This window comes from Aethalodelphis obliquidens, unplaced genomic scaffold, assembly GCF_003676395.1.
Source record: "Aethalodelphis obliquidens isolate GAN/ISIS:26980383/991018 unplaced genomic scaffold, ASM367639v1 scaffold12, whole genome shotgun sequence".
NCBI classification, from domain to species: domain Eukaryota; kingdom Metazoa; phylum Chordata; class Mammalia; order Artiodactyla; family Delphinidae; genus Aethalodelphis; species Aethalodelphis obliquidens.
In genome coordinates this window covers 23,392,140-23,407,575 of record NW_020837956.1, presented here as the reverse complement: position 1 = coordinate 23,407,575, position 15,436 = coordinate 23,392,140, and the positions used below count along the sequence as shown (strand labels likewise).

The following is a 15,436-nucleotide window of genomic DNA, read 5'->3' as shown; positions in this document are numbered from 1 at the left end:
ACCAAACCAAGATCATGATGAGGTATTATTTTATACCTACTAGACTGACAAAAATGAACAGGACTGAGAATACCAAGCGTGAGTAAGGATGTAGAACAGTAGGAACTTTTTATACACTGCTGGTGAGAATGTAGATTGATACAACCACTTTGGAAAACAGTCTGGCATTATCTTGTACATTTGAATATGACACATGGTTTATAATCCAGCTTTTCCACTCTTGGGTATATTTCCTGGAGAAACTTGTACATGAGTACCAGGAGACATGTACAAGAGTGTTGATAGCAGCATCTCTCTCTAATAGCAAAATATTGTAAATAACAAATGTTCATCCACAGCAAAGTTTTAAAAATAAGCAAAACTAAGTACATTTCTAGGATGCCTATGAACAAGGTGAAATTATTTTCCAAAACAGTTAAGAAAAAAGAAATCTTACAGAAGAATGCCAAATAATATATGTAGACCCCAGGCTCCAGGAGGTGGATCCTGCTCTTCCCCTCTTGAGTGTGGGCTGGACTTAGTGACTCAATTCCAGTAAATAGAGTGTGAAGACAGAAAAGGCAACCTTAACAGTGGAGAAACCTGGCAAACACTAGTTTAACCAAATGAACAGGGCTGTTATTGGTGCTGTCATGTGGATATCACAGACCTCCTGGTATGAGGTCATCAAAAGGGCCCTTCACCTTAGTGGTATTCTTTCCAAGTACTCATAACCTAGTCGATTGATGAGAAAACGTCAGACAAAACTAAATTGAGGGACATTCTACAAAATTCTTCACTAGTACTCAAAACTATCAAAGTCATGAAAAATAAAAGAATACTGAGAAACTGTCACAGACCAGAGGAGGCGAAAGAGACACGAGAACTGAATGTAATGTAGTATCCTGAGTTGGATTCTAAAACAGAATAAGGACACTAATAAAAAAAAAACTGGTGAAATCTGGGGTTTAGTTAATAGTTTAAAAAGGAACCCATATATAAATTCACATATAGTGAAATTATTTTCTAGGAGAGTGCCAAGACAATCTTTTCAACAAATGGTGTTGGGAAAATTGTATATCCACATGTAAAATAATGAAGTTGGACCCCTGCATTATACCATATACAGAAATTAACTCAAAACAGATCAAAGACCTAAACATAAAAACTAAAATTATAAAACTCTTAGAAGGAAACAGGGAAAGCTTCATGATACTGGATTTGGCAATGATTTCTTGGATATGACACCAAAAGAACAGGAAAGAGAAAAAAATTGGAGTTCATAAAAATTAAAAACTTCTGTACATCAAAGGACACAGTGAAAAAGCAACCTATGGAATGGGGGAAAATATAAATCATATCTGATAAGGGGTTAATATCCAGAATATATAAAGAACTATGCACCTCAAGAGCTAGAAAACCCAATTTTAAAATGAACAAAAGGGCTTCCCTGGTGGCGCAGTGATTGAGAGTCCACCTGCCAGTGCAGGGGACATGGGTTCGATCCCTGGTCCGGGAGGGTCCCACGTGCTGCGGAGCAGGCCCATGCACTGCAGCTGCTGAGCCTGTGCTCTAGGTCCCACGAGCCACAACTACTGAGTTTGCGTGCCACAGCTGCTGAGGCCCACACGCCTAGAGCCCGTGCTCCACAACGAGAGGAGCTGCCACAATGAGAAGCCCGTGAACCACAATGAAGAGTGGTCCCCACTCGCCACAACCAGAGAAACGCCAGCACGCAGCAACAAAGACCCAACACAGCCAGAAACAATAAATAAAATAATAAATTTATTTAAAAAATTAAAATGAGCAAATAATTTGAATAGATATTTCTCTAAAGAAGATGTACAATGGGCACATGAAAAGATGTTCAGCGTCACTGATTGTTGGGGAAATGCAAATCAAAACTACAATGAGCTGCTACTTCACACCCAATAGGATGGCTGCTATTACAAAACCTGAAAATGACAAGTGTTGGTGAGGATATGGAGAAATTGAAACCTTTGTGCACTGTTGATGGGAATGTAAAATTGTGCAGATGCTATGGGAAATAGTATAACAGGTCCTCAAAAAATTATAGGTACTGGGTTGGCCAAAAGGTTCGTTCGGGTTTTTTCTGTAAGATGGCTCTAGGAGCACTTAGTTGTCTTTAACTTCATTCAAAACAATTTTGTTAGATTGTACGTGACAGCTGTCACATCAGCATGCATTTAAAAAAAATCAAAATTGGTAAATTTTTGTGTAGCCATTGAAGATGGAAGAAAACAACATTTTCGGCATATTATGCTTATTTCAGGAAAGGTAAAAACACAACCGAAATGCAAAAAAAAAAAAAAAAAAAAGATTTGTGCAGCGTACAGAGAAGGTGCAGTGACTGATCAAACATGTCAAAAGTGGTTTGAGAAGTTTTGTGCTGGAGATTTTCTGGATGATGCTCCATGGTCGGTAGACCAGTTGAAGTTGATAGCGATCAAATTGAGACATTAATTAAATCGAGAAATTAATTGAGAACAATCAACATAATACCACGCGGGAGATAGCCGACATACTCAAAATATCCAAATCAAGTGTTGAAAATCATTTGCACCAGCTTGATTATGTTAATCACTGATGTTTGGGTGTCACATAGGTTAAGCGAGAAAAACCTTCTTGACCATATTTCCGCATGGGATTTTCTACTTAAACGTAATGAAAACGTTCTGTTTTCATCAATAAAACAAATTGTGATGAGTTATGAAAAGTGGATACTGTACAAAAATATGGAACGGAAGAGATTGTCGGGCAACCGAAATGAACCACCACCAACCACACCAAAGGCCAGTCTTCATCCAAAGAATGAGATGTTTTTATGATGGGATTGAAAGAGAGTCTTCTATTATGAGCTGCTTCCGGAAAACCAAACGATTAATTCCAGCAAGTACTTCTCCCATTTAGACCAACTGAAAACAGCACTTGACAAAAAGCATCCAGAATTAGTCAACAGAAAACGCATAATCATCCGTCAGGGTAATGCAAGACCGCATGTTTCTTTGATGACCAGGAGAAAACTGTTACAGCTTGGCTGGGAAGTTCTGATTCATCCGCTGTATTCACTAGACATTGCACCTTCGGATTTCCATTTATTTCGGTCTTTACAAAATTCTCTTAATGGAAAAAATTTCAGTTCCCTGGAAGACTGTAAAAGGCACCTGGAACAGTTCTTTGCTCAAAAAGATAAAAAGTTTTGGGGAGATGGAATTATGAAGTTGCCTGAAAAATGGCAGAAGGTAGTGGAATAAAAGGGTGAATACATTGTTCAATAAAGTTCTTGGTGAAAAGGAAAAATGTGTCTTCTAGTTTTACTTAAAAACCAAAGGCACGTTTTGGCCAGCCCAATAGAATTACCATATGATCCAGCAATTCCAGGTCTAGGATATATACAGAAGCATTGAAAGCAGGGTCTCAGAAATATTTATACACCCATGTTCATAACAGCATTATTCACAATAACTAAAACTTGGAAACAACTCAGGTGTTCACTGATGGACCAATGGATAAACAAAATGTGTATATACATGCAATAGAACACTATGTAGCCTTAAAAAGGAAGGCAGTCCTGTCACATGCTACAACATGGATGAAGCTTGAGGATATTATGCTAAGTAAAACAAGCCAGTCACAAAAAGACAAATACTGTATGATTCTACTTGTCCCAGGTATTTAAAACAGTCAAATTCATAAAGACAGTAGAATGGTGGTTGCCAGGGCTTGAGGGAGGGGGGATGAGGGGTTGTTTAATGGGTATAGGATTTCTGTTTTGGAAGATGAAAATAATTCTGAAGATTGGTTGCACTACAATGTGAATGTACTTAACACTACTGAACTGTATACTTAAAAATCATTAAAATGATAACATTTTATGTGTATTTTACCACAATTAAAAAAAAATTTTTTTAAGGTAAGGGAAAACATTCAGAACAGAAGTTACCTCTAGGTAGGGGACAGTGGAATTGGATTGGAGAGGAGCACACAGGTTAAAGTTATGTACTATTTCAAAACATTTTATACGTATAGAGAGAGCCACGTTATTTTCATTAGCATGACTGCTACAAAAGATCATCCTTTGTTGTGATTATAGACACCTTCTTGATGTTTGTTCTTAAGTATCTTAAACTGGTTATGTTTTTAAAGATCCCAACTTAAAAGTGTCTCTCTTTTCATGTAAAACTTTAATTAGACCCTCTGTTCCACCAAATAACCAATTGAGAGTGGAGCCTTTATTTGCCCTCATCTTCTTTCATTCAAATTTCAGAAGGTCAGCTCCCCAACTTCTCCCCACCCTCTCCCCACCACTCTTCCCTGCCCCTAGCTGTTTTGCTTCTCCGCCTGTCTTCTCCCCCATCCTTTCTCAGTTTTGCTTATTTCTCCAGGCTTCTGAAGTTCCGGTTTTTCTTGAGGAGTAAAAGGCGGTAGCAGGGTCTCCCGGGCTTTCTCAGATTTTAATGGATGACTCAGAGTCCCTCTGCCTATATCCGCTGTGGTTTTGGGGGACTCTGAACTGGTTTATTGTGCTTCCTCAATGAAGAGGGATCATTGATGGAGAGGAAATGGGAGAATGTGGGGATTGGAGGACAAAAATAGTGAGTAGACATATTATTCTGAAAATAAATAGATTATTGTGAAAGAGAAGAAGCATTTAGACATGTTGGCAGTGTTTGTACTCAAAGTCATACTCAAATTGGAGCCCTTTTCCCTTCCACACTTAAAGAACCGTCAGTGATCAATTGATTCCCAAAGCAGAACTCCAAATAGGGAGTTCACAGCTTCCCCAGGAACCCCTAATATAGTCTATCCTTCTGTACAAACTTAAATTCCAGGGCGTATTTTGTTTGTGTTTCTTTGCTCGTCAATATTCTATTTTTAAATATGCAAAACGTTCAGGAAAAAAATTTTTTTTAATAAATTTATTTTATTTTTGGCTGCGTTGGGTCTTCATTGCTGTGCACGGGCTTTCTCTAGTTGCATCGAGGGAGGGTTCTCTTCATTGTGGTGCACGGGCTTCTCACTGTGGTGGTTTCTCTTGTGGATCACAGGCTCTAGGCGCACTGACTTCAGTAGTTGTGGCACTCGGGCTCAGTAGTTGTGGCTCGGAGGCTCAGTAGTTGTGCACGGGCTTAGTTGCTCCGTGGCATGTGGAATCATCCCAGACCAGGGCTCGAACCTGTGTCCCCTGCGTTGGCAGGCAGATTCTTAACCACTGTGCCACCGGGGAAGCCCCTAGGAAAACCTTTTGAAAACCATTTTTTTTCCAATATAAAAATAGATGCTCATAGTAAAAAATTCAAACAATATAGAGTAGGAGAAGAAAATGAAAAATCAAGTAGACATACCCACTGTTTATATTTTGATATCTCTCCTTTTTAATGTGTACATATTTATGTGGACATATAGAACATAATTGCCTGGTATAATGGTGTTCTGGAACCCTTTTGTTTTGCTTAGCTATGTAGCATTTTTTCATATTAGTGGGTGTAGCTATATGTCATCAGTTTTAATGACCACATAGCATTCCTTTGTATGGATATATCCTAATTTGTTTTACCAAGTGCCTCTTTTTTGAGGATGTAAACACACTAGAGTGCACACCCGTTGTACATTTATCTGTTCACTTGTTTACTTATTTCTTTAAGCCTTCTTTTTAGAAATGGAATTGCTGCTATATCTCACCTTCTTGTATTTACCTCCAGAGCATTCTTTTTCATTCCTTTTTTTTTTTATGGTGAGAGCCAAGTGAACAAAGGCTTAATGTCATTTCATTTATCCATTCTCAAGTGTGCTTTTAGCGGCAGAGCATGCACTGAGTATGCGCAATCATTTGAGAAGGAAAACGAGAACACATATATCTACAGAAGCATACTCAGGAAAGGAATCTGCTGTTTCTATTCTATATTACTTGAATTTTTCAAAAAAAATTTTTATAATTAAAACAAGACTGTAAATTGTTAATAAAGTGAAAGTGTATATATACACTAATATGTATGAAATAGATAACTAATAAGAACCTGCTGTATAAAAAATGAATTAATTTAAAAATAAATAAATATTTTAAAAAGTGAAAGTGGCATTGAGACCTGACTCTGTTGCCAGGAAACTAGCAAGGCAAAGCCCCCACGGGATTCCGGTAGCTGCTGCTTCCTGTGAGGGCTGGAACAAGTATGAGGCACAGAGACGTTGCAGTTGTCCTGGGGAGTTGGTGTGTTCTATTGGAAAGAATGATCGAATCCATTTAGAGAAATACTCGAGCTGGTTTATACACAATTAAAATATTCACACAAATCCTTCAGTGGAGATATAGTGTATGTAAGAAAAATATTTTCAATGGCCTGTGGTTAGTATATCACTTTTTTATTTCAAAAGAAAACATCCTCATTCCACGTTATAAAACTATCCATGAATTTTTAAATCAACAAACATTCGTCAGATTTTTTTCATTTATTTACTCTTAAAAATTTTCAGAGTCCTGTCAGCATCCTCTTGTGGATTCTGTAAGCTAATTCAGCTGATATCTTGGTGTCCTCTAAAGGCTTTTCTGAAATATTTCTTCTCTATATCTAGTCTTAGCTTGATCCTGTCAATTTTTAAATGTCAGTGTTTGTCATCTTTTCTCCTTAATTCTTGGCAGTCTGTGTTATCTTTCTACTTTAAAACTTATACCGCATTCTTACAAATGTTCTCATATCAGTGACTTTTTGTATACATGCATACGTCTATGAAACTTACATTTTATAGTAATGTATTTTATAGAGATTAAAGAAAGAGGGACCTATTAACTTCACCTTTTCCTAAATTTTGAAAAGAAATGAACCAAATTCTCCCCTTGGCCTCCAATGTTTAGAAGATCAGAGTTCCTGTCAATTAAGCTATCCTTTCTTTGTATCTATAGAGAAGAAATAATCAGACAAGAAATCACTGAATAGTTAAAATAAGATTTTTATCAAATATATCTGTAACATGAACTGTTGATTAGTTAAAAACTGGGTGAGGGCTTCCCTGGTGGCGCAGTGGTTGAGAGTCCGCCTGCCTATGCAGGGGACGTGGGTTCGTGCCCCGGTCCGGGAAGATCCCACATGCCGCGGGGTGGCTGGGCCCGTGAGCCATGGCCGCTGAGCCTGCGCGTCCGGAGCCTGTGCTCCGCAACGGGAGAGGCCACAACAGTGAGAGGCCCGCGTACCGCAAAAAAAAGAAAAAAAAAAACTGGTTGAGACAGTTTTACTTGTAATTATTTTGAACTTTGCTATCTGTTGATTATTTTTTACAGCAAAGGCAGCCTTATTCATTAGGTAGCTTTAGTTAGTTTTTCATACTTTTCTTGCTTGGACAGTCACAGATGGGGAACAGGTAAGCTGCCAGAGAGATGCGCGTGACTAATGAAAACAAGCCTATCTTTCCCAAGGGCTGAGCTCTGGGAGGCGGAAAGGGTTCAGAGGATGGGCCAGGACCCATCCCTGGATTCAAGGACACACCCTCGACACCCTTGAAGGAACACGGCTCTGCCTGTGGTCACTCAGAGCTTCTGTCTTCCCCGTGAAAGAGCTCGCCCTAAAGCCTCGCCCTAAAGCCTCTGCAAGCTACCCTCTCCTCTGGACACCAGACCCACCAATGGCAGTTCCTTCAAAACAATGGTTTTTCAGGGTAATTAAAAATTCGATAGTGTGAAAGGGAATTTTCAGAGTGAACTGAGTCAAGGGTTGGTGGTGGTGACACTCCCTTCAGCTTTCTGGGAAAAGCAGTGGGAGTTATGCCATCTGCTTTCCGAGGCCTCCACCTCCTTCAGCCCCTCTAGAAATGTCTACTTGAAGAAGTCTTTTTTCCACCCTTTAGGTTGGGACAGGTATATGAAGAGGAGTTTTCTTTTTAGAGCTTTGCTGGAAAGCCCTTTGTACACTCGGCCTCACTCCACGCTGGTCACGCTGCTCCCAAGAATGCTTCTTTCTCACCTGGCATCTTAACTTCCTCCTTTGCTGTGTTCTGGGATGTAGGTTTCATTTGTGGCCTAGGAAGGGGTGGAAAGGCCCAGCTGCAGAGCAATTATTATTATTGCCAGCTCTCCTTTGACGAGGTTGTATCCATTTTTACATTTTCACCTGCCCTCCTGCCTGGGCAGCAAAAATCCTAGGAACTTTACTCCCAGCTACAGTGACTCCTGTGCATTCCGATCCTACTTTTCCCTTCAAATGCTAACTGGAGGCAGATTTTCAGGGAGAAACAAGGGACAATCCAGAGTCACCAGGAGTCCAGGTTATAATCAGGAGCCCAAGAACCTGAATGTGTCCTCTGCCTGGGGTGCTTTCTCTGTTGTTGGAGAGCTTGCCCTAAAACCCCAGTCTTCTCTTGGCTTCTAGCTGTGCCCATCTCCTCTGGGGAAAGCTTTCTGGACAGGAAGAACCGCTGGGGCATCTTCAAGTATGTGGCCCTTGATGCACATCCCACCCCTCCGTCTGATGACCCTTCTCCCCCTTCCATCCCTTGAGGCCACCCAGGTCCTAAGGGGACCCCTACAGGTCCGTAAAGCTAGGAATGGTGCCCAGAGGTAGAGGGCATGCGTTCTGAAGTAGAGGGCCACCTGCATGTCTGCACCCCCGTGTGATGCGTATTCCCAGACACGAAAGGTGTGCAGTGCAGTGTCATTGTCCCCGATTATTCTTTTGGTTGCAGCTTCTGGGTCAGCAACTGATGCTATACTGAGAGCTGGTTTAGGTGAGTCCAGCAAAGCCAAGTACGTTTGAGTATCTCCACATAGGTACCTTGTGTGTGGGCACGGGGGGATTCACGTCATATCCGCATATCTGCATGTGCGTGAAGGCCTCTGAACTCCTGTCTCCACACCCCTCCCTGCCTTCCCTGACCTCCCATGTGTTCCCAGCATCAGGCCTCCTCCACACTCCGCGGCCTTGGAGACTGGTATCCAAGAGGAGAAATGGACGAGAGGAGCAGACACTTGGACTCTAGAAGAGTCTGCCATCTGACAGCCCATGGTGATGTCAGAGGGACAGAAATGCCCAGAGGTGAAGAGTTGCCAGCCCACACTACCCAGCTGGCCCCAATGTGGCTCAAGGATCTCACCTCCAGGGCACTGCCGTTGAGCTGTATTCTGGAATGTGCTACCACCTTGGCCAGGATTGTCATGGTGGCCACCAGTGCCAATGAGTCGGTGGGTGGGGTCACCACCACTGCCTGCTCCAGCAGCTGAGCCAAGGTCTGTGGTACCTCGTCCACAGGCCAGCCCTGGCCTACCCTCAGCAGCTGAGGCAGATAAGACAGCAGGGGGGTGGGCGTGGGCGAGCCCTCGAGAAGAAGGGGCCCCCTCCTCCCCAGTCCAGCTCCTTACTCCCCAGATCCACGCCCTGTCCCAGGGGAGCCGGAAGCAGAGAGGGGAGCGAGCCACGTGGAAGAAACTGACACCAAGTTTTGTGGGGCAGACCCTTGTTGGGATTAAGGCTTGGGACCTGCACCCTCCCTGCCATGAGAGCTCTGGCCGCTCTGAGGGGCCCACACCTGCTTCCTGGCTCTGCCAGGGCTCCAGTTCAGAGAACCTGAATACCCTTCGGGCTGGGTCTCTGGGGGAAAGGACTCTGAAGTTGGGTCCTGAGTGAGGAAGGGATAGGTCGTGGAGGATGGGGCACGTGGGCAGCAGGGTCAGAAGCTTTACCCGGGCTCTAAGAAGCAAGGCCAGGAGCCCCGTGTCCGTGCAGCTGCTGTGGATGGGCCCCCAGCCCCCCTCAGGCCTACAAGGCCTCTTCACCATGCCCCTCCTCTTCCAGGGACACGGGGCCTGTGCCACATGGCCAGCCTTGGTGACGTTCCAGGCAATAGTTGAAGAGTCCTCAGGGCGGCTGTTGTCTCCATCTGAAAATGATACCAGGGAAGGCTCAGCAACCCAGTCTAGCCCGAGCCTTTCCTTGGGCAGAAACCCATGCAGTGTGTGGGGTCTGGCCCTGTTGCCCAGCACAGGGAGACATCAGGAAGCAGCTCCCAGGATGAGCAGGTGAGAGGTCAGCCACCTGGACCCCAAGCCCCAAGTACCTGGATGACGGTGACAGAGACGGCAACCCTGAGAGGGCTCAGTCCCGGGCTCTGCAGGTCACAAGTGTGCGTAGTGTCGGCTGCAGGGCAGCGCTGAACAGCCAGCACGAAGCACTGGGAGTCCGGCGTGTTGAATAAGGAGGCTGAGGGGGAGACAAGAGAAGGGAACGGTCACTGGGCCAGGGACATACCGAGACCCCAGGGGTCTGAGCGGTGCCTTGGCGATCTCTCTAGCAATTTCAGGAGTGGATGAAGCAGCGAAGATGAGCTGAATTGTATGTGGGCATCAAACTACTGAAGGAAGAGCTTGGATTCGGGGGGAAGGGGACCCTCCCTGGGCGTCTCTTACTAGTTCCAGGCCCCGAAGCCACAGTGAACTCGTTTGTAAAATGGGACCATCATCAAATGAACCTCACAGAATAATATCGTGTGAGTTCACGGAGATCGTGTGAATGAAAGCATTATGCAAAAGTTGTCTACACACGTGTGCTTATTGTTGTATGAACAGAATTGGGGTAAAAACAGATTTGGACTTGGACCCTGAACGCCCAGGTTGAACTGCAACCTCTGCTTCCAGGGAGCTGGAGAGCCAGCTGCCTGGGGGCAACTAGCTGCCCCCTCTCCCCTGAGCCCTGCCAACCAGCCCCTTTCCATACCTTCGTTGCCGTCTCTGGGGCTCCAGGAAGCCGTGTAGCCCAGGTGGGCACTGGGGATGCAGCAGCTCAGCTGGAAGCCAGGGGAGGTGGCACAGGAGATGGAGAGCTGGTCTGGGAGCCCAGCCACATCTGTCACCTGCAGGGGCACCCTCACCATCTGGTGCAGCTCCCACCTGAATCCCTGGGCCTCAAAGCAGCATATGTACTCACCTGCAGACACACACCTGCTGCACCTCCCGGCCACTTGGCCCCCACCTGCGCCACAGGGTCTCTGCTGCTTCCCCAGCCACACCCTAGGTCTGCCCTCTCCATCCAGCCTCAGCTTAACCCCAGCAGGAAAGATCCCTGTCCCCCAAAGGATTTCTAGGAAGAAGACGAGATCCTGACCCTTTGTTATTAGCCTGTAGCCATGCATCCTAAGGTGAACCTCTCTGCCCCCAGTAGATGCCCTTCCTGCACCACCTGCTGCCATTTCAACATCGTGAAGAAAAACCTGCATCTGTTCTCAGTTGAAATTGAGACCACGCTTTCAGCGTTCTCTCATTATAATTCTTCACATCAATGGGCCTCTTAGCCTTAGTTTCCCCAGAGTGAATAAATGGAGATAAGGGAAAAGAAGAGAAGAAAAGACAAGAAGGAGAGGGAGGAGGAAAAAAAGAAGGGGAGGAGAGAGGAGGGAAGGACAGGTGGCCTACCTGCCCATTTATGGGACATGTTGACAATGCTGAGGACAGCCCGGTTCCGGCTGGAGGTCAAGGACACACGTGACCCTGCCCGCAGGAGGATGGGGCTGGGGCTCCCTGTGGGCCACAGGAACCAGTTCAGGTTGGTGGTGTCCTGGCTTGTGAGGAGGGTCAGGTTCAGGGTGTCGCCAGGCGTCTGAAGCCAGGAGTTGAGGCTCATGGCCGCGGGGACTGCGGGAGGCAAAAGATAGGACTCCCGGAGCAGGAACTTGCGGCCCTTGAGGCAGCTAAACTCTCCCTCCTTCCCCATCTTCTGAAGCCCATCCCTCCTCCCTCCCTCCCCACCTAACATTTTCTGTTCTCTTTTGTCCCTGGAGGAGTGTGGCTGCCGCAATCCAGCCTGGAAGACCCTAACTGTCAGTGGGAACCACACGGGGAAGCTTTTTGTCCTAGGACGCCCCCTCCCCCAGGGAGGGAACTTCCTCTCTTTGTCCACCTGTCTCGGAGCCCTGTTGTTCATTGGAGTCTCCCTCTTCCTGTCCCAGGCGCAGGGCCTGTGATCTGCTATGATGCCTGGCATTTTCTCTCACCCAGAGGAGCCACTAGCTGGCAGAGATACGGGGGTCAGAGAGAAAAAAACACAGAGAGGGTTCCTTTCACTCAGGGCCATTGGTTTTCACGTTCCCAACCCTCCTCACCAGGTGGCAGCAGCTGGCAGTACCCGGCTTCAGCAGGGCCGAAGACAAGGCAGCCACAAGGCCGGCGCTTGACGGGGGGTTTGGCAGGGCGGGTGATGGGAGCAGACGCTGGTGTTCCACTGGTACCCGGAGAGGCAAGCACAGTAGCTACACCCCTTGTGGGTGACATCGCACTCTGTGACAGAGGGAAGGGGGATAAGAAGTGAGCAGGCTGTCTGGGAAAGCCCAGTGCCTGATGCCTGTGAGGCTCTGAGGCTGGGTATCGTGAGCAATCCCAAGGTCACAGGCACCGCCTTCTCAGCCTGACTTCAAAGCATCAGCGCGTGTGGGGCAAAGGCATCAGAGGTGGCAGTGGCGAGGCCCGGGCCCGTGGTCATCTTCCCCTTAGGCCTCTGCCAAAGTTTAGAAGATGGGATGTGGGGCAGGAGGGGGAGGTCTGTCTGATGGGAGGTGAGGAAGGAGCTGGGCCACACACACCCTCCAAGAAATAGGGAGCGGCTCACAGTACCTCAGACGAGGGGGCTGCGGGAGGGCTGGGCTCCTTGCACTCTGAACCCCCTTCCCATAAAAGCAGCTAAGAGCCACTGAGGAGCAGGGGTCAGTAGAATTCCCGCCACCCCACCGGCTGTGAGGCTGAGGCCAGTGAGAGTTACTGGGGCGGAGGAAGCCGAGGCGGTGGGGAGAGTCATGGGCCCAGAGAGTGCCGCCGGCTGGCGCTCACTTGAAAAGTACAGCTGTACATAGACGGAGACCAGGACCGATTCTGTAGGAGAGGGGACAGCTGGAGAGGAGAGGCAGCTATGGGCCTGTGGCCTTTGGGCCCCATACCTCGCTGTCCCCGCCAGGAAGCAGAGCACATCGCACCTCCCATAGCCTGTCCAGGTGCAGACAGGGCCCAGGAAGGTGGTCACTGCTCATCCAGCTACGGTGCCTTCACACGCGCTGTCTCATATCACCCTCCCAACGACCCCCTTCCGTGGGCAAGACTCTCTAAAAGGAAGGATCTTCTCAAGGCCTCACAGCTAGAGAACTGCGTTCAGACCTGTGTGACCAGCGCCAGACCCAGTCTCTCTCTTAACCCCACTTAAGCCCCCTGGCTGTGCCCTCTTCCAGACCTTTCTTTCTTTCCTTGCCTCGTTCCAGGCTCCCCGTCCCCCTCCCCCCTCCTCCTCCTGTCTGTCCACTCACCACCTGCTCCACGTTCTTGGTCCAATTGCTGCCCTGATTCCCCTCCAGCCTGACCCTGTCCCTGGAACAGAGCACAGGGGAGAGACCTCTGAGGAGAGCTGACTCCGCATTTCTCCCGGGGACACCTTCTTCCCCAAGCCGCTCCGGTGCCCGCCTGGCTAATCTGGAAGGACTTGGTCTCTTTGAATCTCCTCTTTTTGCCTGGAATCAAGCGGGCACCTCAGGAGGGGAAAGCAGGCTTCTGGTAGGAGGTGCAGGGATGCAGCACCAGGGATCCCGCCCAGGCCGGCAAAGCCCACCTGAACCCAGGAACCAGGTACACCCTGGAGAGTCAACATGCTTTGCTTAATTCCTTCCTGAATGTACCCGTCCCCGTGCCTCCAGGCTAATTGAAATGGCTGGGTCTGGAGCTCCAGAGAGGGCTGGGGGCGCTGGGCAGAGCTGCCTGCGGCCCAGAGGCCTGGGGGCTTTATTCCCTCCATAGGCATTGCCATGAGGGTGAGTGGCAGGCAATACCTTAGTCTCTAGTGCCTGTAAATTATTTCCTCACCAACTCCTCCCTCTCCCAAAACTGTGTGTGGGTGAGGAGATCAGTCTAAAAACAGATATTGATCTAGATAAGGATGTGGCTAGAGATAGAGATATCCACCTGGGAGAAAACACAAATCATAAAGTGCTAAACTAACTCTGCTGCCTTTCCTCAGATTCTCTCCTGTCGTCTACGCCAAGGGTTCCCAAGTTTGGAAAGTTTTTATTTTCGTTTTTAAATTGCAAGCCTGACTGGAAGAGCCTTTATCCAGAGTGCAGCAGGCATCGCTGGTGTTCACGGGAATTCAAATAAAGAAGCAGAAGCTATCCCCACACCCTGAAAAATAAGGCTGAACTCTCGGAGATCTTATAACAAACCAGCCTTTTTAAAAATACATTACTTCCTCTCCCTCCAGCCCTCTCGCCTCCATCCATCCTTTCATCCCACATCTTGCTGCCTCTCACACCCAGGGGCCCCTGTTGTTACCTCTGCAGATCTTCCCTGGGTCTTCCCTCACCCCAGTCTTACTCACAGGCTGGGACTCTCGGACAAGTGATCCCACCAGAGGGAGAGTCATGGCCGGGAGTAGCACAGGGGCAGCCGAGCAGACCATGGCTCAGTGAAGCAGTCTTCAAGAGGCCTCCCGCTGCTGCATGATGCAAATTTCCTCAGAGAAGAGCTGGCAGGGCCCTGCACAGATGGGATGGGAGGGAAGAGTGGAAGGGAGCCAGAGGAATTTACAGAGGAAGTGCTACAGCCCATGCTACAGTCAAATGCGCGTCCAGGTCACTGTGGGACCACCTGGAGCCCACACGCCCCGGTGAGAGAGGCCTGCCCAGGTTCCCTGCTGGGGTCTGGGCCAAGCACTCAGTGAGCAGGAGAGGACTTGGGGGCCCTAGGTCACAACCAACCATGTATCAAGCCAGGTACAGTCACATCCCCAAGGATCTGGGAAATCTGGATTGTTCTGGAACTCCCGGGAAGCTGGGTCATTGATCAAAGAGCCAAGGTTAGAAAAGGCAAATATTAGAGCTGATTGCTATCCTAAAATAATTTCAAGATAGACTGGAGTCTTAAATGTAACAAAGAATCTGGAAAAATACCGGGATAAATTATCAAAATAATTTTGAAGTGAGGAAGGCTTTTCTAAACACAACACAAAACCCAGAAGCCAGAAAGGAAATAAATTAGACTGTATACAAAGTTTTAAATTGGGGGTGAAAAGAATGTTGGGTTAAAAAGGCAAAAGACAACATGTTTGTAGGACGGTGATTGAATAAAGGGCTAATCTTAACACAGGAATTTTTTATCTTACACATCATTAAGAAAATGGGCAAAAACAGGAAAAAGTGTTGCCGAAATATCGGCTTCCCTGTGCACCAAGGCCGAACAGAAATATGGAGACAGATATTGGAGGAAGAGAGAGATGGCTTTATCTTTCTGCCAGGGAGAAGGGAAGACACAGCAGGCTAGCGCCTCAACAACTGTGCCTCCACTCCTTGGGAAACAGGGAAGATTTTATATGTGGGGCTCGTAGTCCGGAGCATATGATAAGGATCAAAGGTCTTGCATTCTTCCTTTCCTTTGCATTATTTCAAAACAGTCATAGCTGGCGTCAGGCCGCCTGGTAATTGGGGTCAAGCA

At 47.1% G+C, this 15,436-nt stretch overlaps 1 protein-coding gene across 1 annotated transcript; it reads right to left on the bottom strand.

Annotated features, from left to right (window-relative positions):
- Nucleotides 1–7,214: 7,214 nt before the first annotated feature.
- Nucleotides 7,215–14,405, bottom strand: ADGRF3 (adhesion G protein-coupled receptor F3). Its single transcript, XM_027113899.1, is given in 10 exon segments — nucleotides 7,215–9,258; nucleotides 9,665–9,861; nucleotides 10,023–10,181; nucleotides 10,695–10,904; nucleotides 11,390–11,608; nucleotides 12,076–12,145; nucleotides 12,147–12,250; nucleotides 12,698–12,838; nucleotides 13,264–13,324; nucleotides 14,325–14,405. Coding segments are annotated over 10 exon segments (1,620 nt in total). The 3' UTR covers nucleotides 7,215–8,880.
- Nucleotides 14,406–15,436: the final 1,031 nt, after the last annotated feature.